The sequence below is a fragment of the Osmerus mordax genome, chromosome 7 (genome assembly GCF_038355195.1).
Source record: "Osmerus mordax isolate fOsmMor3 chromosome 7, fOsmMor3.pri, whole genome shotgun sequence".
NCBI lineage: Eukaryota > Metazoa > Chordata > Actinopteri > Osmeriformes > Osmeridae > Osmerus > Osmerus mordax.
In genome coordinates, this window is record NC_090056.1 from 12,513,379 (window position 1) to 12,540,922 (window position 27,544).

At 39.2% G+C, this 27,544-nt stretch overlaps 5 protein-coding genes and 1 long non-coding RNA gene across 13 annotated transcripts; 4 read left to right on the plus strand and 2 right to left on the minus strand.

The window, feature by feature from the left end:
- Positions 1 to 5,980: 5,980 nt before the first annotated feature.
- mfsd4ab (major facilitator superfamily domain containing 4Ab) lies at positions 5,981 to 9,228 on the plus strand. Its single transcript, XM_067239535.1, has 11 exons — positions 5,981 to 6,210; positions 6,543 to 6,741; positions 6,830 to 7,075; positions 7,194 to 7,318; positions 7,517 to 7,530; positions 7,577 to 7,686; positions 7,795 to 7,968; positions 8,114 to 8,261; positions 8,366 to 8,436; positions 8,533 to 8,653; positions 8,748 to 9,228. The coding sequence occupies exons 1-11, from the start codon at positions 5,981 to 5,983 to the stop codon at positions 8,828 to 8,830; spliced, it is 1,521 nt and encodes a 506-aa protein (XP_067095636.1). The 3' UTR covers positions 8,831 to 9,228.
- Positions 9,229 to 9,243: 15 nt separating this feature from the next.
- On the minus strand, positions 9,244 to 12,442 carry LOC136945609 (acidic mammalian chitinase-like). Of its 2 annotated transcripts, XM_067239534.1 has the most exons (11): positions 12,418 to 12,442; positions 12,281 to 12,310; positions 11,838 to 12,039; positions 11,671 to 11,727; positions 11,409 to 11,574; positions 11,199 to 11,323; positions 10,873 to 10,996; positions 10,544 to 10,729; positions 10,277 to 10,393; positions 9,912 to 10,053; positions 9,244 to 9,808 (listed from the first exon to the last, which is right to left on the minus strand). In XM_067239534.1, exons 1-11 carry the CDS (start codon positions 12,440 to 12,442, stop codon positions 9,525 to 9,527), a joined length of 1,458 nt encoding a protein of 485 aa, XP_067095635.1. In that variant the 3' UTR covers positions 9,244 to 9,524. The 2 variants fall into 2 exon arrangements, with proteins under 2 accessions (XP_067095635.1, XP_067095634.1); XM_067239533.1 differs by lacking the exons at positions 12,281 to 12,310; positions 12,418 to 12,442 and having other exon boundaries at positions 9,244 to 9,734; positions 9,768 to 9,808; positions 11,838 to 12,076.
- Positions 12,443 to 13,843: 1,401 nt separating this feature from the next.
- LOC136945611 (uncharacterized) lies at positions 13,844 to 15,336 on the plus strand. 2 transcript variants are annotated; one of them, XR_010876848.1, is made up of 4 exons: positions 13,844 to 13,883; positions 14,517 to 14,620; positions 14,771 to 14,817; positions 14,956 to 15,336. It is a non-coding gene; the product is annotated as an uncharacterized lncRNA (long non-coding RNA). The 2 variants fall into 2 exon arrangements; XR_010876847.1 differs by lacking the exon at positions 13,844 to 13,883 and adding an exon at positions 14,117 to 14,249.
- Positions 15,337 to 17,138: 1,802 nt separating this feature from the next.
- LOC136946248 (cell division control protein 42 homolog) lies at positions 17,139 to 19,655 on the plus strand. 3 transcript variants are annotated; one of them, XM_067240531.1, is made up of 7 exons: positions 17,140 to 17,229; positions 17,581 to 17,643; positions 17,802 to 17,946; positions 18,062 to 18,134; positions 18,216 to 18,325; positions 18,421 to 18,618; positions 18,827 to 19,655. In XM_067240531.1, the coding sequence occupies exons 3-7, from the start codon at positions 17,842 to 17,844 to the stop codon at positions 18,914 to 18,916; spliced, it is 576 nt and encodes a 191-aa protein (XP_067096632.1). In that variant the 5' UTR covers positions 17,140 to 17,229; positions 17,581 to 17,643; positions 17,802 to 17,841; the 3' UTR covers positions 18,917 to 19,655. The 3 variants fall into 3 exon arrangements, with proteins under 3 accessions (XP_067096634.1, XP_067096632.1, XP_067096633.1); XM_067240533.1 differs by lacking the exon at positions 17,581 to 17,643 and having other exon boundaries at positions 17,139 to 17,229; positions 18,827 to 19,631; XM_067240532.1 differs by lacking the exon at positions 17,140 to 17,229 and having other exon boundaries at positions 17,521 to 17,637; positions 18,827 to 19,631.
- Positions 19,656 to 20,678: 1,023 nt separating this feature from the next.
- Positions 20,679 to 23,392, plus strand: LOC136946246 (cell division control protein 42 homolog). 4 transcript variants are annotated; one of them, XM_067240526.1, is made up of 9 exons: positions 20,679 to 20,710; positions 20,977 to 21,495; positions 21,642 to 21,840; positions 21,953 to 22,080; positions 22,202 to 22,274; positions 22,359 to 22,468; positions 22,757 to 22,843; positions 22,962 to 23,159; positions 23,255 to 23,392. In XM_067240526.1, exons 2-9 carry the CDS (start codon positions 21,364 to 21,366, stop codon positions 23,339 to 23,341), a joined length of 1,014 nt encoding a protein of 337 aa, XP_067096627.1. In that variant the 5' UTR covers positions 20,679 to 20,710; positions 20,977 to 21,363; the 3' UTR covers positions 23,342 to 23,392. The 4 variants fall into 4 exon arrangements, with proteins under 4 accessions (XP_067096627.1, XP_067096629.1, XP_067096630.1 ...); XM_067240528.1 differs by having other exon boundaries at positions 22,431 to 22,468; XM_067240529.1 differs by lacking the exon at positions 22,757 to 22,843.
- A 613-nt stretch (positions 23,393 to 24,005) lies between these two features.
- Positions 24,006 to 26,993, minus strand: LOC136946247 (F-box only protein 44-like). The gene is made up of 6 exons (XM_067240530.1): positions 26,631 to 26,993; positions 25,220 to 25,481; positions 25,022 to 25,139; positions 24,761 to 24,856; positions 24,538 to 24,673; positions 24,006 to 24,431 (listed from the first exon to the last, which is right to left on the minus strand). Exons 1-6 carry the CDS (start codon positions 26,688 to 26,690, stop codon positions 24,243 to 24,245), a joined length of 861 nt encoding a protein of 286 aa, XP_067096631.1. The 5' UTR covers positions 26,691 to 26,993; the 3' UTR covers positions 24,006 to 24,242.
- Positions 26,994 to 27,544: the final 551 nt, after the last annotated feature.

Sequence of the window (27,544 nt, forward strand, 5' to 3'; positions counted from 1 at the left end):
TTAATCAACATTCCAGTCGTTGCATTTCAAACTGTGTGTGACCAAATAACCCTACAGTGAGGAAAGACGTATGGCACCAATTTTTTCATCCAATTACATTACATTGTGGTATTAATTTATCAAACCAGCAGCCACCACTGTCAGATAATACATCAGCTCACTGCATAAAAAAGCAGCAAAGCAGCAACAGAACCCCTTGTTTGTCTCTTACTAGATTTCTGTTACTCTGCCAGAAAACATTTACCAATATCTATTTCCTAAACGTTTTGGCAATTACACTACACTGTTAGCAGTACCTAATTTACCCACAAGTAGTGATGAGCAGGCAACGTTCACACTGTAAATGTGACACTTACCTCCTTTTCCCCCTGTTCTGTGTCCTTGCTGGAGCGACTATGGCATCCTCTCAGTCCAATACTGTATAGAGAGACAATGGGTAGTGGAGGGGAGGAGTTAATGTGTGAGCAGAAGGGAGAGAGGGAAGATCGAGTGAGTTTAAGCAGAATGAAAACTGAGAGAGAGGAAGAGACGGCTCCGGCAGATCAGTCCGTGGCTCACAACAATACATACAAAATCACAAATCTGACGAAACGTTACAGGAATGGCAATCTCAGAAACTCCCAGACGCAGTGTTGGAGAATAAGCGACCAGAAATCCCTCTTCACATGGGAAATGAAAGGGAAAAACAAGGACAGAGGGAAAGAATGGGCCCTGGCTTTAAACTAGTCCCTTTCTTAGATTTTCTTTGAATGAGAGTTCTTAAGATTCCTTGTTGGCAGAGTGCCCATGAGTCCTGGATGGAAAGGATAAAAGAGGGGTTGAGGTAGGGGGGCGTCTATTGTGTGATTCTCCTTCTTTTCAACCCTGGCTCTAGTAGGTCTCTGCAGGCAGTTGCTAAATATTCCAGTTAGTTATTTTTTGTATTTTAATGCAGTGTAACCTCTTGATTGGAAGACTTTAGTTTTTTCATCGAAGTGAAATCTTTTGGAAAACAACTCCCTGTGTTGACATAAACTTCAATTCCTCTTTCCTGAACTTACTGAACAAAATCACAAAAAAAGAAACTGGAATCAAACCCCTCCTGGTACATCTTGGTATAGAGAACTGTTTGCAGAATTCTTTGTTCAGGCCTCCTTCTTTCCCTTTGTCTTCTAAACAGTCCCTCACTGGCAGAGGAAGAATGCTGCTTGCCTGGCTGGCAATACAGAACTGCAGACAGCAGGTGTTGTTGCCCCTCTCTGAGCCACATTCACTCTCAGCTTTCTCCTCGTCCATCCGTTTCCTCTGCTCATACATTCCCCTCTGTGCTCCGAGAGAACTGGCGCAAGGGGAGAGAGAAACCGAGCTACTGTTTGAACAAGAACAAAGGATCAGAAAGCTTAACTAAGATACAGTATGCTGTTTAAAGATGTAATGAATGAAAAGGGATGCAATGACCAATGAGGAAAAGAAGAAGAGAGAATGTTTAATTATAATAGAAGTTAGATGTAGGATTTAACTGGGTCCCTCCTCTCCACAATCCATGTATCTCACAGCTTTCATTGCTTCATTGCCTCAAGAAAAGCCCCCCCCCCCCCCCCCCCCCCGGTCTCTCCCTTTCGCTTTCCCTCAAATAAAATAGACACACAGGCTCAGTTCATTACTATTCACCAGGTCTCACTAAGACACGCATCGCTGCTCTACTCTATGGTTGGGTGGAGGGGAGTGGGGGAGAGGATGGAGAGAGGAGGCACAGTGAGAGGTATCTTCTAAAAGAGGAAAATAAAAAGCAGTACTGTTATCTATTTTCAAATGTGTGTGTATTATCATGCCCCAGTTGTTCTCTTGTTACATTCTGTGTTTAGGCAAATGCTGCAAGTTTATTCCCATTGACACCAAACATCCAATGCTATCTTTGGGTTGAAACCGACAGAGCTGTATCTAAGCCTTGTACAGGTTATCACTACTTCTTCTGCATGAGGTCCCAATAGATAACATTTTAAAATCATCCTTGAGTAGACAAATGGAAATGGACAAAATGCTATGCTGTACCTTTCGTGCTTTGCACAATTATTCTCCACACATTAGTTGGAGAAGGTTTATCACATCAATTTCGAGAAGATTCCCCTCAACATTTAAACACACATTTAATTTGACTCTTCAACCCTTGTTTAATGTTACACAGCTTTGTATCACAGGGAGGGAAAACAGCAGAGGACAGCCTGAGCTTTTGGCTTTTTCAACATGGAATCCCACAACTTAAAACTGAGTTCACAAGAGCTAACCAACTGAAACAACAGTGGTTTCAGCCACACAAAACATCTGGGATTTCAGCCATGATGTAACCTTTTCGGATAAGCTCTAAACATCGCTGTAATGAGAAAGGTGTACTTGGTCTGAAGTAATGGGGGACTTGGGGTGTTATTCTGCCTGGTAATGTCTTCTGTGTGGAAGCCTGGCCATCTTAAAATAGCGTTTTTGTAATGTGGGTCCTAAAAAGAATCTATCTTTCTTCACTGTTGGTAATGCTAGGGAAAATGCCCTCTATCAAATGATGTTACGATTATTACGAGGTTCATTTTTTCTGATTGCATTAGCACCATATAACACCCAGTCACATCTTCTTATCTGTTAGATTCATTTGGATTACAGTCTTTATGGAGAGTGTCTGACAGATACTATTATGTTCAGAAGGGTTCTGTTGTGATTGGCTAGTGAGCATTTAGGAACCAGGGTGGTCATCTGGTTGACTGCAGTGGTTGGATGAACTGCGCTGCTTGACTGAACTTTAATTTCAGTCCACAGGATGAGGACATAGGGGGTGAACTTTTGAGCAATGATGCTTCATGTTCATTTGATCACCGCCATTATCTGGTGTCATTGAAACTTGTTACAGTTGACCACCCTGTAACCACTAAATCTCTGACATGATACATGCTAGGTGCAAAGAACAAAAAACTAAAACACATGCTTTTCTTTATATCCCCTCACAATCAATTTGTCACTGTTAAATGTTGTACCATACTTTATACTAACACATTTTAAATTATCCCAAGGCTTTACCTTGTTTATCCTTTGGGTGGTTCTTCATTGAGATTTTCTCAGTAGTCACTTGGCTTATGCTGTATAAGTGTTAAAAGTCAGTGCCACTCTTAGAGTCTCTATTTTTGGCCCTGGGGGTGAGTGGTGGACATCTCCGTCCTGGGGAGTAGTAACACATTGACCCCTGTCATGTGTCTGTGCCTTGCAAAGAAGACGGGGCTGGGGGTGGGGGTGGGGTGGTGGTTTGGGTGACAAATGTATTCTCCATTCCTCTGAGTCCATGTTTCAGCAGAAACGATTTTGTGCATGTCTGCATGACCACAAAAAAGGCTATTATGATATTTACTCATGCAACTTGTCTTTGTTTACCTTCTTTACTTCTTTTACAACCTGTAAGCGTAAACAATTGCCCCTCAAAGTTTAGACATTTACAGCCACAATCTTTGTCCCTCTCTCTGTCTGCACTGGAGCCTGGACAAAAACCATTTAGAAGCCTCTGAGCAGAAAGAGAGTTGTGAGGACTAGGGGGCCATGCACGAGAGAAAAGTAAAGCTAGAAGATTAAGATTCCTATCACAGTGTGACCTGGCACTGTCTCAGACCTCTGATTGAGAGTGTTGGCTAAATGTCAGACTATGGAGATGAGATAGAGGACAGAGGGGAGGCTCCTTTTCACCACTTCATGCCCAGCCTTGCAGTCGATGTGACCAGCATACTTAATGTCTTAACGTCCATGAAAATTATTTTTTAAGGTTGGGCATTGCTCCAAAGAAGAAATTAAACATTGTGTGCCAGCACTGGCAGTTTGTTTTCATTTAATTTGATCAATAGCATAGATTGTGTATCAGGATTTATGTGACTCATTTGGGCTGCTGTTCAGTGCAAAACAGATTCATTCCGTTCATGAGCAGTTCATGAACACACCTAGCTATTAAATCCAGATATGTAAATGTTTTTATTTAAAAACATTTTTTTATGTTTTTAAATATTTTTTGCATATTAACATCAATCACACGTTGAAGCTTTGAATGTAAAAACAAGAGTAAAGGCTGAATAAGTGCCCCCTCTAGTGTACAAACACAGCAATATCAACAGTAGTCAGGTTGTCTTGTGCTTGAAATCGTAGCAATCCCTCAACAAATTTTTCTCTGGGTCGATTGGGTACTCAAGAACAACTGTTTGAATTGGAATCACAAGGGCTGAGAAGCAAAATGACTTAGCTTGAGCAAGTTTGCCACACTAAATGTTATCCACATTCAAACACCAAACTAACAATGCAAGTTGATTTTTAACAACCCTTTGACAAACCACAGAGAAGCATGTTCGTTGACAATTACCTCAATAATAAGTCACTTTTATGTTGGTGTAACTCAGGATAGGAAGTGAGCAGGGTTGATAGATGTTAATCAATGTCTTTTATAAAAACACATGCAGTATTTCTTAAGGTTCAAGTTTTGAAATGCGTTTCCGCTTAGGAGGATGGTTAGGCAAATCAGTTACACAATCAGAACAGATTTTGGCACATTTAGTTCACTTGTACCTCTAGAAATTAACAGTGACACATATACAAGTTGTCTACTTTTCTAATATTGACTATATCAATAAACACATTTATTCTTTTTTTTTTTTGCTATGCTTAGCTATTCATGATGTATCTTCGTCCTGATTATTTGTCTGCTGCTTGAAATAAAACAAAGGTTACACCCTGAGACTTGTACTTTAACTGAGACAAAGATCTCTTGCCCTTCTTGTGACCCGGAAACCCATAACTTCCGATTCAGTAGCTATACATTTCAGACAATGATTGGAGGACAGAGGCAATGTAGGGTTTACCATCTTTAATTCATGACCTGTTTGGATTTGACGAACTCAAACTGGGTCAGAATCAAAGTTTGATCATACTGTGCTGATTTGTTGATTATAATATACAATTACAAATATTTCAGGCGCTTTTGCATGCATTAAAATATGTTCAGAACAATGCTAGTGTAAGATTAATTTTGTAAAGCATTTGTAAAATAAATATATTTTATAAATAATAAAAACTGTATTGGAATGTAACTACAACAATTACAAAATTATTTTGTAAGGTGTCATGGTAGTATTGAAAGGTAGTATTGCTTCAATTAAGAATTTGCATTTGAATTACTCAGTTACATGAATTGTAAAAAACAATTTTTTAATAAACATATACATTTCTTTTAAAATAGGTATGTTCTAACAATTTACCAGAAAAGTAGTTTATTTGGTGGTTATTTAATAATTTTCAATAACAAGACAATTATAATTAAATTATTTCAAAATACAATAGATTAAGTTTTACAGTTTTTAAAATATTAAGTTTTACAGTTTGTCTGTTCGGGATAGACACACCAAACAAGTAGCAAATCAGGCACTCCTAGTGAATCTTAACACATTGTTACTTCAGCTTTGTTGAATTAGATACACGATAAGGAACACCTTGTCCTGGGTCCTTTCTTGACTTAAACTTTAAATTGAATAATAATTGGAAGAATATCCCTCAAGGTATCTCACAATGGGATCACACATACGTGTGCAGGAAAGGAGCGAAGTGCCATGACACATATTTTCATAAATATTTAGCTTTTAGATTGCATCTCAATACACTTTTTTCATAGCAAATTATTGACATTCTTCATAAAGAAGAATCTCCGCTTTATCCATTAACTACAAAGGACATCCTTGTCAGTTAGGCAATTCAAAGAGGAGGGAACTTTTGGCTTGAAGAGATTTAAAAGGATGTGTGCAGGTAAAATGGAAACACTGTATTCTACTACTATTCTATATAACTTTCAAGACAAGAGAAGACAGAGATAGAGTCAACTACTGTTGTGTAACTTCAGTCCTTTCTCCTGGTCGTTTCTTTCATCTCTAAACAAAGATTGAACATTTGGATCTACTTTTGGCCAGTAGTTCACTGACGTGAAGGTTGGACCAGGATGTTTGTAGAGGAGCGCATTCTATCATTATTCAAAAGAAATTTACATCACACCTTAACCTACTGGAGTGTGTTCTTCAGTTTTGGACTCTGCATTGCCTTTCTTGGACCCACTATATTGGATCTGCGATGTCAAACACAGTCGACTCTCAGTCAGATTACCTGGGTGTTCTTTGCCCAGCAGTTCTGCTTGCTCATTGGCAGCTCTATAGCTGGTGTTTTCAAGAAAACGTAAGCAGTTTGTAAACTCTTTACGTACATATGTGGATTAGGACACAGCCATGCTCATTACTATCAGTGTCCTTGGCATTGTTTATAATTCCCGAGGATGATTGAGTTCTTGTCAGATCTGTTAAACCTTCCAATTCATGATTATTCAATTTTGTCTGCAGATGTTTTGTTTTCAATGAGCGTATTGCATACCTTCTTAATATGAATTTGTAGAAATATTGAATATATATATTATATTATATATATTATAATATGAATATATTGAAATATTAGTGACATGTCTGTGTATGTGTCTTTCTTTCTCTAATCCCCCCCCCCCCCCCCCCTCCAAGGTTGTTCAGGGCCTTGTCAGCCCTATTTGTCTCTGCACTGATCATATCAGTGATATTTGCCATCATTCCCCTCTGCCATAATGTGCTCCTGCTGGCCATTGCTATGGCTGTGTCTGGTCTGGCCATGGGCATAATCGACACCATTGCCAACATCCAGCTGGTCACCATATACCAGAAGGACTCTGCTGTATTCTTACAGGTAACGGAGTTCAGACTTCCCTCATAATTAGTTGAAAGTGTCAAAAACTCATTATCATCAATGTGCCCTTCTTCTCCAACCATTGCAGGCTCTTCATTTCTTCATTGGGTTTGGAGCTCTAGTGAGTCCACTCATAGCAGACCCTTTCCTGTCAGAGAAGGGTTGTACTGTGGGGAACGTGACCGAAAATGTGACAGAGATCATGCACCACCTCCGGTACTCACTGAGAAACATCCCCATGAACATGCATAACATGACCGAGGACCATGAGCTCCATGTGGAGGAGGAAGAGTCCAGCGTGTCATATGCCTTCTGGATCATGGCTTTCATCAATGTAAGATATTACACTATTACACTATACTAAATAAAACAAATTCTGACCTCTGATTAAGTATACAATATTACACAATACAATGACAATTACACATCATTGTGTGTGTTGTCCCACCTAGCTCCCAGTACCTATTGCAGTTCTGTATCTGATGTACCGGGAACGGCTAATCCCCTGCTGTCCCAGTGGGACCCCTCAGCTACTGGACAAAGATGAGCTGGCCATGGAAAACCAGGCAAATGAGGGGCCCGATACAGAGCCTAAAGATCACGAGGCTGGAGGTTAGGAGCTAAACCCTTTTTTAGAATCAAAATCAGAATCAGCTTTATTGCCAAGTAGTAGTACGCGTACTGGGAAAAGGGTTTCAGCTCTGATGAGATAAGGTCTAGGGCAGCTACATTTTGATGGTTCAGAGTGTCAATGAGTACTAGAACCTGGAAATAGGGACAGAGGGAGATCAGCTTCAGATGCTTCATGATGGGTCTGTTGGGGTCACAGGTCATGGGGATATCTTCAGCTGCTGTCAGAATGACAACCTGCGTGGCTTGCCTGTGTCCTTCTTCATGATTCACATATTGGGTGGAATGGTCCTCTTCATGACTGATGGCATTGTGGTGAGTTAGCAGTGTTACAGGTTATTTAATAACACTGCAAACTATATGTACTGAAAGTCAAAACCACTGTAATAAAAACAATTTAGGATATGTGTTTTCTATTCCCAGGGAGCCTATGCTGGTTTTGTGTACACATATGCTGTGAGTCCACCCATGGCGTTATCCCATAAGACAGCTGGTTACCTAGCAAGCATCTTTTGGGCTGCCATTACTGCTGGACGCTTGTTGTCCATACCCCTCTCCTACCGCTTCCAGCCTGTCCGACTGCTTATGGTCAACCTGGTAATGCTGCCATTGTGGAAGGCCATGAGAGCACTGTGGTCTTATCGTTGCATATTATCACACTGATATTTAAGTACATGGGGTCTTACAGTCTGTGTAATGCCAGTCTTACAGTCTGTGTACTTCTTCATGTTTGCTCCCTCAGGCTGGAGTCATAGTCACAGTGTTGCTGCTGCTCATCTTCTACACCAGCAGTGTGTTTCTGTTTGTGGGGACATGTCTCTGTGGGTTGTTCCTCAGCAGCGTCTTCCCTTGTATGTTGGCCTACACTGAGGACATCCTGGACTACCAAGGTAGTGCAACCCAGTTGAGATACTACTGTTAAGATAATGATTCAAGTGTTCTTCCTGGTTGTTTTCTATGTTGTTGAGTCCCCTTGTTTGTTTTTCATGGACAGGATGTGCCACCTCCGTGCTTGTAACAAGTGCTGGAATGGGTGAGATGGTCATGCAGGTTCTGGTGGGATCGGTAAGATACCACATTATCTTGATGCATTACATTACAATATGCTTTAAAGAGATATTGTCTCGCAAAATGTCTCAAATATTGTCTAATGTGCTCCAGATAATCCAGAGTGAGGGCAGTTACAGCTTTCTGCTCTGTGGTATGATCATCGGATGTATCGGCTTCGTCCTTTTCTTCGGGCTTCTGTTCTTTGAACGCTTACACAGGAACTACCTCACTGGTATGTTGAGAAACAACCATAACAGCAACATTACAGAATACATGTGGTTAAAGTAATTCTCCTTCCTGTGTATCTTCACATTTTTCACCAACAGGAACGTCTAAAAAGTCTGCCATGGTAGAGGAGCCAGCCACAGAGGTCAGGCCAGAGCACAAAGAGGAGACAGAGAGCAGCTGAGAGGAGCGGCAGCTGCAGGTTCACTGCTCTGAGCTGTCATCCACCAACTAGTGAGCAGCTGGAAATATATGCTGAGAATTGCTGTGCAGAGAAGCACAAAAAAAGGACCTACAGTTAATTTGTTGACCATCTTGAGAACCTCAAAGAATTTGATACACATTCGTTGAATGTGTATCAAGTTAAGAATATCAAAAAAATCTCTACAAAATGAAGGAAGAACTAAATGTGTCTTGTGAATCGTATGAATGCTTTTTTAATGTGTCCTAGATAAAACATGGAAGGAAATTGTTATAAATAAAATGTCAACATGTATACAGGCAAGGTGATGTACTGTATGTGTCCTTACATTGATTTCATGCAGTGTGCTGCTCACTGACTAAAGTGGAAAAAAAACACATTGAGAAGATGGTGAACTTTTTTATTTCTATATTCATTGACTAGTTTGATCAGGTGAGGGATTAACATGTTAAACAATTTATTGAATAAATGGGTTGCTGCAGACAATGGGCCACCTTATCAAGAAGAATGGGGCTTCTGTTCTAGAATGCTTTACCTATTTCCTGAGAGTGAGAGGAGGGGCCCTAAACCAGGTTGAGAATGGCATTTTAATGTAATTATGCTTATTTTTCTAACAATTCTGAAGTTGAACCCTACTGCTCTTGAATAGTTCCCCTGTCATGGTGTCAATCTGGATTTAAGACCAGTTACAGCAGGAGCAGGAGGTGTCAAAGACCAGACCTGCAGCACAGTTTTGGAAGTAGGTCTTTCCTTGGCTGCAGTTATAGAACTGATTCTTGTTGTTGGCGTTGGGGTACATTCCGTTTGCCTTGCCAGCGCAGAACCCGCTGTTCATGCCACCGGTGCCTCCTCCCGTGGAGCTGCTTCCACTAGAGCTGCCACCGCTCTGTCCAGAGCTTCCTCCATCATCACTGGTCACTCCCTTAATAGGAGGCAAGGGGGTGGCAGGAGGGGCACAAGCTGCAATATATACACAATAGGTTACATTGCATTGAATGTAGAGTTAAATGACTGACTGACCATGTGAATCAGTTATCAAGTTTAGTTCAGCTGGATTACTTACTTGCTTGGTCCAGATTGAAGGCTTTGTGAAGGACATTGATAAGCGGGTATTTGCCCTGGTTACAGTAGTTGCCCTTGTAGTCGTCCATGTCAAGGGTCCACACCATGGCACCCCCAAAGTTGTTATTTTTCAACCACTCAACCTACAGAAAAGGGAATATTGTGAATAAGCAGTCAAACATAAACCTGATTTAACACATTGGATGAGGGCTTGACTTGCAGTTGAACAGTTAGTAATACAACCACAAGAGTGTACTTTTGCAAGATTGATTTACGTAGGTATTGAGTGTACATGTGGATATTAATAAATCAAATAATCTTATAACATTAACAGCTCAATGGAATTACAACTGTTTAGCACCTTACCTTCATCTCAAAGCTTTTGGGATCATCATAACCCACCCACTGGTTTCCTTTGTAGGCATATGGCACATCCTGTGGCTGATTCCAAACCACGGTGGCTCCTTTTAAGAATCCACAGATCTGTGGCATGTTGAAACATGATTAGTAAGATTAACAAACAGCCAACACCTTGGTTGCCTTGGTTCTGTATTAAGTAGGATTCCTTGTAACAATTCAACCTGTTTTTAAGACAACATGGCAACCCAGTTACATACACAAGTAGTAAACTACCTCAAAGTAAGCCAGCTCTCCAGCCTCCTGGGTGTACGGCCCTGGGGTTCCAGCGCCAGAGATTGCGGCTCCGACCCCATGGTTGGCAGGATTTCTCAGAGTAAATGAGGCGCCATAGGTTGGGAAACCAACCAACAGCTTCTCAGCCGGAGCTCCCTGGTTCTTCCAGTAGTTCATTGCAGAGGCCTAGAACGTACAGATTTGTGTTAGTCATGTCTTTTGATCATGCTTGATCTGGTATTACGGTGGTGTACATCTTCACAAGGATTATCCATGTGAATGCAAATGAGAGTTACAGCGTAGATATAAAACATCTTAGTCCTACTCACCACATTGAAGTCGATGAAACCTCCTTTGTCAGCAGGGCCCTTGTACAGAGGGCTGCATTCTCCTGTGAAGGGGTCCCAAGAACCGTGGAAGTCGTAGCTCATGACGTTGATCATATCCAGGGCCCTAGGAGTAGAAGACACAGAAGATGAGGTACAGGTGTCAAACTGTTTCCCATAAAAAGCACCAGCCATGTTGATGAAATGACCTGCTAGGACTAATATATATACTGTATATTTATTTCAATTTTTTTGGTATGTTCCAGTATACATTTTTCCAACCCAATTAATATATGCAATAATTGAGTAAAATATGGCAGGCTACATACTGTCCAACCTTGGGGATCTCGTAAGCAGATTCGATGGTGTCCATTCCAGCAGAAACAGCAGCTGACAGCAGGAGGCGAGCCTTGTTAGTCTGCTTGGCATCATTCTCAAAAGCAGCTCTCATTTCCTGAATGATAAAAACAAATGATGACCCTACGGTCTAAAATGTCTGATCAGATCAGTTTAGGTAATTCAACAACCATATAACTTGCCTGCAGAAGGACAGAGTAATATTGCCTGTCTTCAGGAGGGCTCCCCCTGTTGGCTGGATACTCCCAGTCAATGTCCAGCCCATCAAACTCATACTTCCTCAGGAACACAATGACTGACTGGATGAAGGTCTGACGGTTTGTGGGGCTGGCCACCATTGCAGAGAACCTGGTAGGGTAACACAAATAGAAAAACATCAACATTACTGACTCCTGTTTGGAGGAGCTGCCCCAACTCAGACTCACACAAACTATTTGACAGTACCCTGCAGAGCCGAAGTTCCACCCACCGACAGACAGCAGAGTCTTTAGGTTTCCATTCCTGTGAAAAGGTACAAAAGGCCCATATCATTTTACATAGCAGAGAATGCATTACAGTACACTAAACATGTAACACATTTGTGACCTTACGTTACTCTTTCAATAACTCACTGATTTTTAAGGCCGTTGAACTGGCTGTAGAGCTCCACGTCATTCCACTCATAAGTGGCCAGCATGTTGTTCTTCATGGTGGCAAAAGCATAGAGAAGGTGGGTACACAGGCATGGGTCAATGTCGTTGGGCATGTAGATGGTGGGGGGTGGCCTGTACTGCGCCCAGTTTGTGAAGTAGCATGACAAGATAAAGGAGGATCCTGACCAATGACATATTAAGAGAACACTTAGAAACATATTAGACCATGTGATAAGTCCTAACCCTACATCACATGATTAATTGTGTGAAAATACGTACATCTATTTAGTAATCGTCTGATATACTGTAGTTTTTTTCAATTGAATACAGTATGCTACAGTTACTCACTGTATTTATGAAAAAGTTTGAAATATCATCTAAATCCTCAGAAAGGCTGTATCTGTATATTCAGGCAAACTTACCCAGCTGTGCCTGCAGCAGCAGGGCCAGAGCTGTGAATTAGATTAAATAGATCAGGCAGTGTTCATACCACAAGTATAACTTAAAAAGCAATAATAGTTAGTATACAATTGTTAGGATTTCAATCATAACTTCTTACCCGTCACAAACAGTACTTTGCCCATGTTCACCTTGTGAAGTAGGTGAGTTACCACCTTTATATACTCAACCCTTTGCCCAGAAAAAGGTTTATTTACTAAAGATTGTTCCATTACAAAAGATTTGCTAGCATATGATATAAAGTGTGATTACCTATCACGTGGTCTAACACACTCTCCACAATCAAACATCCTATTGTCAGATTTGACCTTGTGAAGGACTAAACTTCACTGGCATTGAGTGTTAGTCTATACTATAATTTAAAGGTACCATTTTTCCAAGAATTCAACATTGCTAAATGCAGTTGTAGGAACGCTGTGATTGGTAGGTCAGAAGAGATGATATGGTAGACTGAGGTCCTGACATTTAAAATCAGGAGGCACTGACTCAAGACCGTTGGCCAATATTTTGACATACTGTTGATGATTTCAGTATCCATCCTACGTAGATGTCAACATATGACAAGAGAACACGTGGCTGTGAAGTTTGCAATAAAGTATGCTTTATGTCTTTTTTTTAAGGTTTTGGCTCATCGGTGCCTTGCACCCACCAATTTCAGGATAGTTCAACAACACCATACTATTTGACCAACTAAGTGGTGGCTCAGTTTTGATTTTATCTGATAGATTATTTAAACAGGGTTTGATACAAATCCTTGGACTGTTGATAGGGCAGTGTTGAGGGGTGATAAGAGAACAGAAATATGACAAAGCCATTGTTCAGGAACTTGAGGATATACAGTATATGCTATAATAATGGTCAACTTGTGGTGTACTCATCAAATTACCCCCATTAGTATGTACGGTTGCTAAGGGAATCAGATTGTGTAATACCAGTGTCAGATAAGCACAAACTGAAGTTATTGTGTGCAGTGGGGGAGAAGCAGAAGTGGTTATTTCTAGTTAGATCATATATGGGTTAACTGGAAGTAGCAGACTGTGTTGAATAACAAGTTTGGGCAAATCATGTTAGTCAAGACTCACCATTATATTGTACATGCAAATGATAAAGAAAAAAAAATAAGCTTTATGAATATTAACATTGCAACCAGGTGGATATAATTTTTTTATCTGTCAATGAATGTGATATTTCACCAATAAAAAAAATCTCTTTCATTATTTCATGAATGAAACAGTGTGTGTTAATGTGTTCCCCATGTCCTAACTTCCTTCATGAGAGATATCCAGTTAGTACAAACAAAGAAGTGTTTTACTGTGAACAGAAAGAGTGAGCAGACGCTTTTGAAGACTGATGTCAAAGGTAACAATGGTTTGCCTTCAATGTTGGATTTTTCATTATCTCCTTTGAAGATTCTAGTTTTCGAAATTGTCTTATTGTTCAACAAAGTATTATTCAACTGTTCTACATCTTATTGTACGTCTACACTTCTCTTTACTTTTACGTAGCCAATAATAATGTCATTTTTACACAGTGAAACAGTGAATGAAATGGGATCACAGCCATCAAGTAAGTAACTTTTGCGCTAAACGTGAAAGATGACCTAATGGTACACTTCCCGTACTTTAGTCAACCTTTATTTAATGAAGAGTGAAAGTAGGATAATCATTTTAGAATGTTGTTTAAGATCCTTATAAAATGTTTGTTGTGTGCTATATCCGGCACATAAAACAACAACTGATCAACCTTAATTTTGACATTTGAAGAAACAACAACAGCCACACCAACCACTGTAGCAACAACTACAACAACAGCCACACCAACCACTGTAGCAACAACTACAACAACAGCCACACCAACAACTTTAGTAACAACTATAACAACAGCCACACCAACAACGTTCGTAACAGCAGCAACAACCGCTCTGTTGGAAAGGTATGCCGTAGCCTAAACTAAACCTCTAAAAAGCAAAATCCCAACCTATACTGCTAATCAGTTCTTACTCGCACTGCAAGCTACATCTACATGTACAAATACTGTCATCGGAGAGTAAAAGGATGTACAACTTTATTTATTTATCACGATGTGGCTATTACAGACTGTTCTTTGACAAGGACAATCAACTAACCTATACATGCACCATCGCTTTGGAGAAAAGTGTCAGTTAAAATAATTGTTACTATTTTACTATTTTGTTCTAAGGTCAACACTATCTGAGGTCATCATTATTACCTCCTTGTGTTCCTTCCTGATTCTGGGTCTCTCAGTTATCATTTTGTCAATATGGTGGAGAAGAAAGGCTTTGAGTAAGTTAAATATCAGACATCTAATTACTTTGGGGTTCTCTAATAATACAATATGGAGTAAAAAGGGCACCATAGCCAAGACTAAAGTAAACTAAAGAAAGTTTATCCAACTTTAATATTAGGCTAATCCAGTTTATTGTGCCTTTCTAGCTGTTGGATCAAAAGTCAATCAGTTGGGAGATGGAGACAATATACAGGTGCTGTGTATAGTGCTCAAACTCATTATTAGACCACAATCTCCTTTTATCCCATAAATGGTAATTATTTGACCATACCAATTAATTTATTTAATCTATTCTGGTTTCTAATTTGATGAAATGTGTATCTCTTTTCAGATTGATGTGATTGAAAGTGAGCACACATATGGCAATTTTGACAAACCAGTAACAAACCTGGAGGAGAATGCAGATACTGTTATTTACAATGACATCACCATGTTTAATGCCAGCTCTAAACCATCAACAGTTGTGGAGGAAACTGAATATGCTATTGTCAAAATAAGACCATTGCTACTTTCATAAGACCCTTGATCAAGTCTATTGTTGATCAAATATTTCAAAGTAATACTTGTAATTGCACAGCTTTCAATAGTAATGTATCAAAATTGTAAAGACTAAACTTGCAATTAGCTAAAAAAATCTTCTGATTTTTATGTTTGTAGTAACTGAAAAAAGTATATATTGCTCTGTATCACCGTATGAGATTTTACAATGATGTTTCAATGGTTTGACTGTAATTCAAAGATCTCCGATGATGTGCTTCTTTATACTAGATAAGTAAATTATATATATTTACATTTCAATATTGTGTCAGTAATTTTTGACACCATGGTTAAGCTAAACTTCTTTATCAGTAAATACAATTACTCAGTAGTCATTTTGATAGACATGTGCTCTGAGTAGACTAACTTTGTAAAAATGCCTGTGAAAAAGGATGATTGCTAAAACACATTGCTCAATCTTGGAAAGGGGAAGGAAAATAATCGAAACACTGGTTGAGATTCATTCTCTCACTATGAAGACTGTGCTGTACGTCCTATTTCTAAATGGTAAGGAATGCAATGTGTATCTTAATATCACCTTATAATTAGGCAATATTTACTGAATTTAAGTAAAAACCATATAACATTTAAACAAATAAGGAAAATGTACCTTTTTTCTTTTTGTCCACATGCTCTGAATCCTAACCAAATGTATTTGCAGCTCTGTTCCCTGAAGTAATTTCTCTGAAACGACAAAGAGGGGCCTCAATGCGGTTGTCTGGTCCTACACTGGAGCAAGCAGAAGAAGACAAACGTGTGATGATTAGTTGTGAGTACGGTTCAGGCTATAGGGACGACACAAAGTACTGGTGTAGGGGACATATTTATGAGCTGTGTAAGATTGTGGTTAAAACCAGCGGTCCCAGAGTGAGGGGTAGAAGCGCTATCACTGAGGATAAGGATGCTGGAGTCTTTAATGTGATTATAAGCTCACTGAGGCAAAGTGATGAGGGCCAGTACTGGTGTGTGATCGCCAAACCTGGGAGGAATGCCTACACAGGAGTAAATCTCTACATCCACCAGACAGGTAATGGCACACCCAATTCTGGCACTTCACCCAAAAAAAGGGTCACAAAACCTGAACAACAATTTCTGGGAGGATAATACTTACAGGCAATGTCTAAAAAAAGAAATGCAATGTAATTGTTATGTTTGGTATTCTGTGTATTACAGGAGTAACCAGTGCTACCACCACACTAATCACTTCGTCTGTCAATTCAACAGTGAAACTGACAATAGAAAAAGAAACATGGTAAACTCCGAAAACAGATAGATTGAAAAAATAATCTATTATCCATATAAACATCATCATTCACAATTAATATTGCCAAACAACACTATGCACAAGAGTCAAATCCATGTGATTACTCAACATAATAATTTAATAAAGCACATTCTTGTATTTTTATTCTATTTTAGTTGGTGGGGTATTCTTCGTTGGATATTCTTTATTTTGCTACTCGGTTATTTGATGACAACACATTTTTGGACGGAAATATTGGCACGGGCATGGTGTCTATAAAGTAATAATTTAAATCAACGCTCTTTCTATTTCTCTCCCTCTCTTTCTCTCCCTCACACTATACCCACACAAATCCAAAACACACTAACACACCTCCTCTTCTATCTTACTTCTCCCCCTCTTCCCTCTTTCATCCGTGAACACTTTGAAATGTGTTGGTCACAAATAATTCATTTAGCTAATGTTTTTTAATAAAAAAACAAAAAAACATTTGTTATCTCTTTTTTTTTTTTTTTTTTGAAAAGTTTATGAACAGCTCACAATAAGGGGTTGTAGCCTTAATTTGCCTCCCTGTGCTTGGTTCATGTTATTTTACCTGTTTTCAAAATCCACATTTCCACATCCAAATTTGCATAAAGAATATTGTCTGACTTGAAGGTCAAGTTTAGTCTATTGAGATGCCCCGTTGCGGTTGAAATTTACGGCACTTCAGTAGCTCTACAGTAGGACAGTGACAGTGTTGAAGTGAAAACTGGACTTGGACCAAACCTCGCTGCCAACGCCCCCGGCTTAAGTAGCGAAACAAGCGGATGCGTTGAGGAAGAGGTAGGAAATTCATAATTGTAAACGTGGGCGTTAGTTATTATTATCATCAATATATCGTAGGCTACTTGTAGCCTAAACCTGAATTTTAAGTAAACAGGAAACATAATATTTTAGATCTGTGACTGTACGTGGCCGGGTAGCGGTACGTTGGCTAGATAGCCTTCTCAAGACAAGTGAATGGCTTGCGTCACGTTTTTTCATTGAAAAGTGGGCATAGCATAGCTAGCTAGCTAGTTAAACGGGTTAGGCTAAATGTTATTGGAGCTACTGTTTAGCCAACTGGCTAAGGATTTTGCTAATAATTTAACTACCTGCTTGTTCGCTAATGTTACAATCCCAACGTTTGGCCAGTCTCTGCCCGGGCAGGGGGATGGAGAGTTGCTTCTGACTGTTTCAGCGGCCCAGAAGGTTATGGTTAGCTACCTTTTACTACCTAGCAGCCTTGCTTAGTTGCTATAGTGGTCATCATGAATGGCTTGTCTGGCCTGCATTGCAGGGCTTTTTCCTGTAGGTAAAAAATTGCATTGCGTTTGTATTAATCGCAGTGTCCGTTGTCGTGTTTCCACTCACAGTTGCTACTACAGTAACACAGAGAGACTTCCGAAATCCAGGATGCAGACCATTAAATGTGTGGTGGTCGGTGATGGAGCCGTGGGAAAAACCTGCCTGTTAATTTCCTACACAACCAACAAATTCCCCTCAGAATATGTACCTACTGTAAGTATTAGTTTCACAATTTATCCTATGTAACCCACACCCTTTCATAAAAAATAAAATAAAAGAAGCAATATCCACCTTTTTAGTTCTCCATCTATGTTTTCTTTTGACACAGGTGTTTGACAACTATGCAGTGACTGTTATGATTGGTGGTGAGCCATATACCCTAGGATTATTTGACACTGCAGGTAAGAAAAGTGTGTCTTAGAAATACTATTAAGAATGCAACTAAAATTCTTTAGTTTTTTAATAATATATCATCTTTACAGGACAAGAGGACTATGATAGGTTACGGCCTTTAAGTTACCCTCAAACAGATGTATTCCTAGTCTGTTTCTCAGTAGTTTCACCCTCTTCATTTGAGAATGTTAAAGAAAAGGTGAGTCAGTTGTCAAGGCAATCAAATGGCACTGAAGATAATGTGTGTATTTTTTATTTGTGTCAATGGCTATATCGTCTTTCTCGCTCTCTCAGTGGGTACCTGAAATCACTCACCACTGTCCCAAGACACCATTTCTGTTGGTTGGAACCCAGATTGACTTGAGAGATGACCCCTCTACGGTGGAGAAGCTTGCCAAGAACAAGCAGAAGCCAATTACCCCAGAGACAGCTGAGAAGCTGACCCGTGATCTTAAGGCTGTCAAATATGTCGAGTGTTCTGCCCTTACACAGGTGAGACAAAAGAAACCTGAATTTGCATAAACTTCTCGAGAACAGATACCTGGTTGTAAACCTAGTAGTTTAAATTGCTTTGTTATTTGTGTGCCTAGTTTATCTTGTTGTCTCTCTGCCTCCTACTTATAGATGTCAGTGTGTCTGTTACTTTACAAATAACTCTGGTGATATTTGCTACTTTATTCCCTCCTCTTACTCTCTGTAGCGAGGTCTGAAGAATGTATTTGATGAAGCTATACTAGCAGCTTTAGAGCCACCTGAAACCCAGCGGAAGAGGAAGTGCTGTCTGTTCTGATGTCGTTTTCACTCTGGCCTATGTGCTGCTCATGAAATGTAAAAAATAAAATAGATATATTTGTCACTTAAATAACCAAGATGTTCTTTTGAAATGTTAGGTCATTAACGCTTTATTTCCATGTTTATATTTGCTTTGACGTGACCTTTTTGCCAATCAATTTTTTGAATTTGAGAGACCACCTCCATTAATAAATTTTGTGTGCTGGTTTAAATTAAGTTATACGTGTACATTTTAGCTTCATGATCTATAATAGCAAATGATAACCCTGACGTTATTTACAGGGTTGTGAAGTGAAAACCTGTCAAAGTATCTCTTTAACACATGCTGCTATTGGTGGTGAAATTGTGTGTTTAGATACTCAGGCAATGTTACTGTGGGAGAACTTTGTTTTTATTTTTTTGGAATGCAGCTTTTTTAGTTGTAAACCGTTTAGTATCATTGCAATTACAACATATGGGGTAAGGTGATAAACATATTTTCTTCACCAACCTAATTGCACATTTAATCCTGTAAATTTGCTAATATAGATACAATATAAAAATAGAAAATACATTTAGCACTTTTTGAGTTTGTTTAAACTTTTACATTAGTATTTATTCTATTTTAGTTTAAATTCTCTTTACATTTTGTTTTGCCTATGACAGTATGACGTGACTTTTTAATGTCCTTTTTTGTACTACTAGATCAAAGTAATTAAGTTATTTAATAAAGCATCCATGTGTGATATCTTCATGCCATTTTTGTTTGCTCTCTGTGATATGGTTTATTTGCACACTACATAATAAATGTAGGTTCGTTTGCGATAATGTCCATATTTTGAAATGGAAAAAACAGATTACAGTTTTGTCTCCTAGGCTCCCTGTCACCGCTAACACATTGGACATGTTCTGACATTCTCCTGAGTATTGAATGGTTAGAAATAATCTTGCAAAAAAGTGAGATGGTCAGCAGCTGCCTCATCAATAGCTTATACAGATAACAGCTGTCTTTCAAATACTAAAGCATAATATGTAGGTCTGTACCTGATGAGTGCCAAATGTTGGAGATATGTTTAACTGTAAATTACTAACATAAAATTAACACATTTTACTTTATTTATTTTAATACATTCTTACCTTGACTTAACCTTTCAAGTAAAAGTTCACCAATGTAAAATGTGTGTATTTTTAAGGGATTGAAAACTGTTGATCTTTTTTGTTGTTCTTTTGGATTTAATTTATTTGATTTCAGTGTTGGGTATGCACTGTATTCTCAGTCAACTAAATAACAGTCAATTTGAAGCAACCTGTGGTTACTGTAAAAAGTGTATTGTAATACAAGCATAAGCACACAAGGGGGCAGGTTTGGACAAATGTTGCTTTTGGAGGCAAAAGTGAAATTGTTTATTCGCAAACATACAGTACATTGTGCCTTTATATATGATGTTCTACAATCTAAACAAAAGTATGCAGCATCAAAGGCACTTCTAATGAAGTGTGAGTGAATATGAATATCTGCTTTAACAATAAATATTTTCTGTGGCAGAACAACACAGTATTACAGTAATAGTGAAGTAAATTCACAGTATCACACATGTCTTATTAATAAGCATTTGAAATATAGTTTGTATAATCGTTTTTATAATTTTTACTTAAGCACACAAGTTATAGTTCCTCTTTGAATACAGGAAAATGTTTGGACGTTCGGTCAAAGTTCCCTTTTTGTAAGGAGTGTCCTCATCTTGCACAAGTTGTCTGTGAGCTCTTAACTGCCAACATCCAGCTAAGAAATGACGTTCATTATTAATAAAAGGTAAGAAAACTATCCTGAAATGTGCTGTATGGATTATGAGTAAGATATTGAGTAGAAGAGGGGGTTATTGTTTCAATAGATGGAGACTACAACTTGGCCCCACTGTGTCTGTAACTAACTTTTGATATGCATTCACTAACCAACCCCTTAATTTGAACGTCTGCCACCACCATAAATGAAAACTGAACTTCCATCAATAAGTTATTGAAAAACCTTGCCAGTTTGTCTCATATACTAAGAGTTTTGTATATCTTTACAATAATTAGTCCTTGAAGATCAATGTCTGTGAATGACTTGAAATGGCTAACCGTGAGCCAAAGCTGCTATTGGCTGTACTGAAGGAGTTGACAGCTAAAGAACTGAAGGAGTTTCAATGGCATCTAAGTCAGGAAAACTGGCTAGATGGCTTTCAACATATTCCAAAGGGCGACCTGGAGAATGCTGACAGGCAGGACACTGTGGATATAATGATACGGACCTACCGCAATGCACCTGCTGTGGAGATCACACTCAAGACTCTAAAGGATATCAACCAAAACAATCTCGCAGATAGGTTGTCAAGACACTACAACCCAACTGAAAGCCCTTGCAATCATGGAAAGTATTTAGCTTACAATTGATTTAGCCTTTAGTCAAATACCGTGCACAATGTAATGGTAGTTTTCCCCCCTACTCTTTCAGGCTCGCTCTCACTAGTTGCTCCTCTAACTGTCCTGCATACTACACCAGGACTTACAATGCTCCCAGCACTCACATTCAGAGCAGAGGTTAGGTTGTTGCCAATGGTAAGCCATCTTTTTGAGCATTTAATAAGAAATATTGGAAAAAGTGAATGGGAATGCAAGTGAGCCATGTCCTTTCTCTCTCTCTCTCTCTCTCTCTCTCTCTCTCTCTCTCTCTCTCTCTCTCTCTCTCTCTCTCTCTCCCCTAGGAGGGGAATAAGGTTAGGGTTGAAGTGATTCCAGAAAGCATGACAACTCCCTCCATAGCTCATGCTGGCTCCTCCGTGACTCCTGGTGGTTTTTCTATGGCTCTTCAGTCTAGCTCTAACACTGAAGATAGAAGAAATATTGTCTGCAACAATGCTCAAGATCATAATCAGACACCAAATGAGCACATTAAATCTAACAGTAACTATATTTCTGTAACAGTTGGCATGTACAGTAATACTTGAGTTAATTTGGCTATATCAGCATATCATGTGACTATATGTTTCTATACATTTTGATTGGCATTTTTCAGACATGTTGACCAAGCTTAATGAGTACAATAAGATAAGGATAAATATGCTTGGCAGTGGATCTGTGGGAAAGTCCTGCATGGTTTCAACATTCCTAACCAACAGATTTCCCTCTGAATATGTACCATCAGTAAGTATAGGCCACTGAATATTAAGTGACTTCAAATGATTTTCTTCAGTAGGCATACTGTACTGTGTCTGCTGTCCACTGTCAAACAGACAACACTTCTCTTTTCATTCTCTAACAACAGGTTTTTGACAAATACGTAAAAGACATTGGTGATGAAGGTTGTTTTGGCTCCCTTGAAATACAGGATATAACAGGTATACATAGACTCGTGACATAATTCTTCTGAAAATGACAAGTTACTGTGTTATTGTTTTTAACTTTGTACTTTACTTTTACAGGTTTGTCTGACTATGACGATCTACGAAGAATAAGTTACCCTCTGACAGATGTTTTCCTAGTCTGTTTTTCAGTGGTTTATCCTGGTTCATTTAAGGACGTGGACATGAAAGTAAGGCCTACTCCCAAACCCTATCACCCAGTTACACACACAGAGAACTGGCTTGCAGAAAATACTGCCTTAATGCTGGATAATTCCGCCAAAGCTCTCACAGATGATTGATGGGAATCATTAAAACACCTCAAAGAACCCACTTGTGTGATAGCACATGCATTCTGTTCTAAATTAAAAATGTCTTCAAAGACCACACCAATCCCAGAATAGAATGTTGTAGTTTGACTTAAAGCAGTAACAAGTGTGAACATATGAATGAATTAGTAAAATAATGATTGTGTCCAGGCAGGATACTCTCTGTGCGGTGCCATTGTTGCAGTAAAAGGAGCTGCCAGCAGGGGACAAGAGTACAATTATCTAGTTGTATTTATGGTCAGCATTTGACTGGTCTCATATAATTTAACTTAATTGAGAGGAGCGTATACTGAAGCATGGTGGCAATGTAACTATTTGGGATCCATTTGGAAATATTACATCCCTTCTCTTGCAGTGGGTACCTGAAATCAATCACTATTGTCCTGGGACACCTTTCCTACTTGTCGGAACTCAGATTGACCTAAGAAAAGACCCCCACACATTGGAGAGGCTGGCCAAGAACAAACAAAAGCCAATCAATTCAGAAATTGCTAAGAAACTAGCCAGTGACCTGAAGGCATTCAAATATGTCGAGTGCTCTGCCCTTACACAGGTGGGATGCTCTCAAGTATTCTACAAGTAAGTTACAGTACATTACCACTGAAACCCCAAAGATTTGACTAATGACATACATATTTGTGTTTGCAGGAAGGTTTGAAAAATGTGTTTGATGAGGTGATACAAGCTGTACTGAGGAGTCAGCAGTTCAAGAAGAACAAATGTGTGCTGTCCTAGGCTTATCCTGTTGTTACCAGACTCCTGTTAAACTAGTTTGATTCATACAGGAAATTATACTTTGCAGGGAATACATACACTATTTCTTTGATGTAACTTTGCCTTCTGAAAGAAATGGAACCTGTACATTTCATTCACATTCTACATATTTCATACATATTCATGTAGCCTGTTGGGAAATGTAGCCATTTATATTGACCTAAATAGTTTAACTATAAAGTTTGTAAATGCAATTAAGAAAAAAAGTGTTGAAAATAACTTGTGAAAATATAACAGAAGGTTATTTGCATATCAGCTCTAAAACCTTTACAACTTCTTTCTTGTGCTACCTCATTCCATGGACTACATCCACAAAAATGTATTAATCTAAATCAAATATGTTTACTATGTTTCTCAAGTTGCTCATTGAGGCATGAGGACATGCATAGAGTAAAATTAGTGTTCTAGGTGAGAAGGGGTTTAAGGGACCCCAATAGAAAGACAGATGCAAACTGGAGGGTCATGCTCGTAATGACACAATTTGAACAGTAAAACTCAACTAAAACCAATACCAAGTAATAGTTCAGCAATCCATTATCTGTCACACTCAGTTAAACTACATATTTTAACATTTTTCTAACTGTAAATGTACATTAACAGTTTACAAATCAGTCAATACACATCACTGTATGATTCATCGTCTGTATTCCTTTGGTATAACAGTCCTTTTTCTCACAAACTTCTCCCACATATTATATAAAATATATAATACTTAAACAGACACATTAATTTGTTTAGATGCAGTATTAGCTAGAATGTTTCCAAAGTGATTAGACGAAAGGGTGTTTCTTAAGGCAGAAATTAGCTAACAAGCCTAAAGTGACATTCAGGTTGTCTTTGGGGAATAACTGTGTGGAAGTAGTCAAAGATGATTGGCGACATGGGATGGGAGTTCCAGTGGAAGCTCTCTGTCCACTGAATGGCATATCTCCACACTACTGTTGGTGACACGAATTCCATACGATCCCGCCCAGAACTGAGTGTCTCTGCCCCCATGTGTGAAGCGGATGAATCGAGCTCCTGGTCCATAGTCCTTAAACACATGAGTCATCTGAAACACGAATATCACAATATTACAGATGTCATATGTTAACCTAAACCTCTCAAATATATCATAGATTTTTAAAGTGGTGTGAAGTCTATATTCTGTCAACTACCTGATTCCATGTCTGATCATTCCATTGCTGAAAATAGACAGTATCTGGGGAGAATGTCTGTATTGGAACCTTCTTCTTATCCAGCACTTGAACACAGATCTCATACAGACTGCCACAGTCAAAGCGTGGAGCATACCTAATCACACACACACACACATAAACATTTATTTAGTTGACAGTGCATTGTACCAGCAATGGAAAATGTTTGTTTGAGTATTCTTACCAATCAGATATAACAATATCTGGCTGGACCTCATCCATCAAAGATGGTTTGTAACCCTCCTTGGCCAAGTCAATCAGCTGACACTTCTTGCAGGTGCTGAGCCCAGAAGAACACACACACTAAATATGACCATGACAGAGCCTTCTGAGGAAGTGGGAAGTAGTGCAAGTATCTTTACAATATAGCTGAGGGGCTAGACCTTACCAACAGCCTTCTTGTATACAGTGAACAAAAAGTAGGTAGCTAGTATAGGCTACTCACTGGTAAGATGTCACAAAGTATTTCTGGACTGTGTCATCAGGAAGAGGTGGACTTCCCACTGTCTCAATCTTCCATTTATCTCCGCCATTCTCCAAAATCTGCCAGCCATTAAAACTTTCTAGAGGGCAAGAAAGGACAGTGTGAATTCAAATGGTAAATCATAAATTATGGTAGCTTATACCTTTTCTGGTCTCTCACCATCTGCTCTGGAATTTTTCAGAAGGTTGCGTCTCTTCCTACGTAAGAAGTAGAAGAATCGCCAGTCTTTGGGTAGTCTTTTGGTATCACACAAATTATATCCCTCTCTCCGACACCTTTCTCTCCATAGAGAATCACTGTCGACAACATCTTTCCACTCACGGCAAACTAAGCGGCATACATATACCACCTGTTGTGGTGGAAGATTCAGGAAGATCTCTTCCAGAATCTCGAAAGGGACTGCAGGAACCGGACCTGTGTACTAACCGAGAAAAAGATAAGTTAAACAAAGCACTGTCACCAGAGCCTGTTTAAAGAGAGCCTGTCCACTCCCTATTAAGCCCCATTGTACCGAATTTGGTTGCAGTTCCACAAGAGTTCCACTGGGGGTGATCGCGAGCGAGTGCATGCTGAATGGGAGTCTATGAGCTAAACGGCTAAATGTGTCTCTTTCGCCTGATTGTCGTTGAGAAACCTCAGATTTGATAGTAGTTTTTGCATGTTCAACATGGATTATAGGTCTAAAGTTGAATGAACGAGTACATGTCCTTTCGATTTCTTACAGGGTGAGTCGTTGTTGCCCATAACACGCTAGCATTCTGCTAATGAATGCTGATTGGTTAGTGAAGGACTGAATACGACCAGAGATCCCGCTTGATGGCATCCGAAGCGGAATCAGAATGTCAGAGCATTAGCACCATTAGCAACAACATTAGCAAGCCAAAACTCTTTCTAGCATGTGTATTGACAGGGAGAGCCTAACCTGTCAGCTGTGTTGTCAATGCCTCGAGAGAAAAAAGGAAGTGACCAGAGCTTACCGTAAAGTAGTATCACTGGTCGTACGATGTGTATGACGTCATTGACATTTTAAAAGGCTTTTTAGAACAGAAAGGCGACTTCAAAAATCTAACACCCAGCAGATAAGTCGTAAGTATGTTTTTTTTTCCCCTCCCCTTTCGAATTCAAATTACTAGACAAAAAATGATATCCTGAGAAAAGTGCATTTTGAGGGGTATAGCTCCATAGACCTCCATTCATTCTGCACTCGCTCGTTAGTGCCCTCATATGGAACTAGAGTGGAACTGCAACCAGTTCAGAACCCGGAGGTTTCCCGAGAGTGGCAGTTCTCAGACATTCTCTGCTGTCACCATTGTGTCGACGAATTCAAAGGCCACGCCCACGCGTCGTCTCAAACGCCAGCACTATCGCTTCAGTATTTTTTATTCGTACATCACAACTAATAACAATTGAAGCAAATGTATCATATCGATGACCACAAATCATGAGGTGAGCTAAACCAATATATCAAACAATCACAACTGGGACGTCACCAACATTATGATGACTACGATTAGACTAGACACAAACTCAATTCGAACATTTCATATGCTTTAAGTCTAAGCTTACTTACTTTTCCCGGGAGACATGGCACCTCAGACAAATTGCACTGCGCACTGTAAGACTGGCCCATTGCTCTTGTATTAACCAAAATATTTGATTTTGGTCAAATAACGTATGATAGAACCGTCTTGAGAAATCCCCACAATGCATTAAGCATTAGCTTATGCGGAAGTGATGTTAAATTGAAAGTAATATCGATTTATTCGAGAGAAAAAAAAAACCCTCGTGCACTTCACCACGAGAGGCTTCCTCTTGTAAATTCAAGTATCAACTGTCAAAACACACTAGCTGAATCACATACCTAATAACGCTGGAACGTCAAGCACTTCAATTCAACTACTGTGGGACATCTTCATGACGTACTGAGAATGTTTCAGGAACTGATGACTGCGTGCGCATTAAGTCTCGCGGCGCTAAACTAGACACCACAAGCACCTGACGTATGGGATCAGCAGCACTTTACCGTTGGTCTAAGATTAGTCTCATCTGACCAAATGCAAGTAAAGCTTCCAGAATGCATCAGTACAAATCAAAATGTAGCCTAATCGCTCACTTTCTAAATATCTTGAGCACTGAACTTTGCATGCAATAACAAAACAAACAGATGCTGCGATTGGCAAAAACACAAGCTATTTGCTTGTTGGCAAACTAAACATTGCCGCTGGATGAAAGGTGATGGTCCAAAACGTTGATCGTTTTTTAAGATAAACTAATCAGTCTTTAATATATGGCTGCACTTTGGATATTTCGTTTTATCTCCATGGCTTCTCACTTGTCAAAGTTATCATACCATATAGGTCATGCTCAGGTTGGTTCACTCAGCAGCAGCAGAGCCTAATACACTAACTAAAACTAGGTGTTTCATATTAAATTGTTCCTTTTTATTGTAGTAATATTTTTCATATGATTCAAGAATAAAATGAA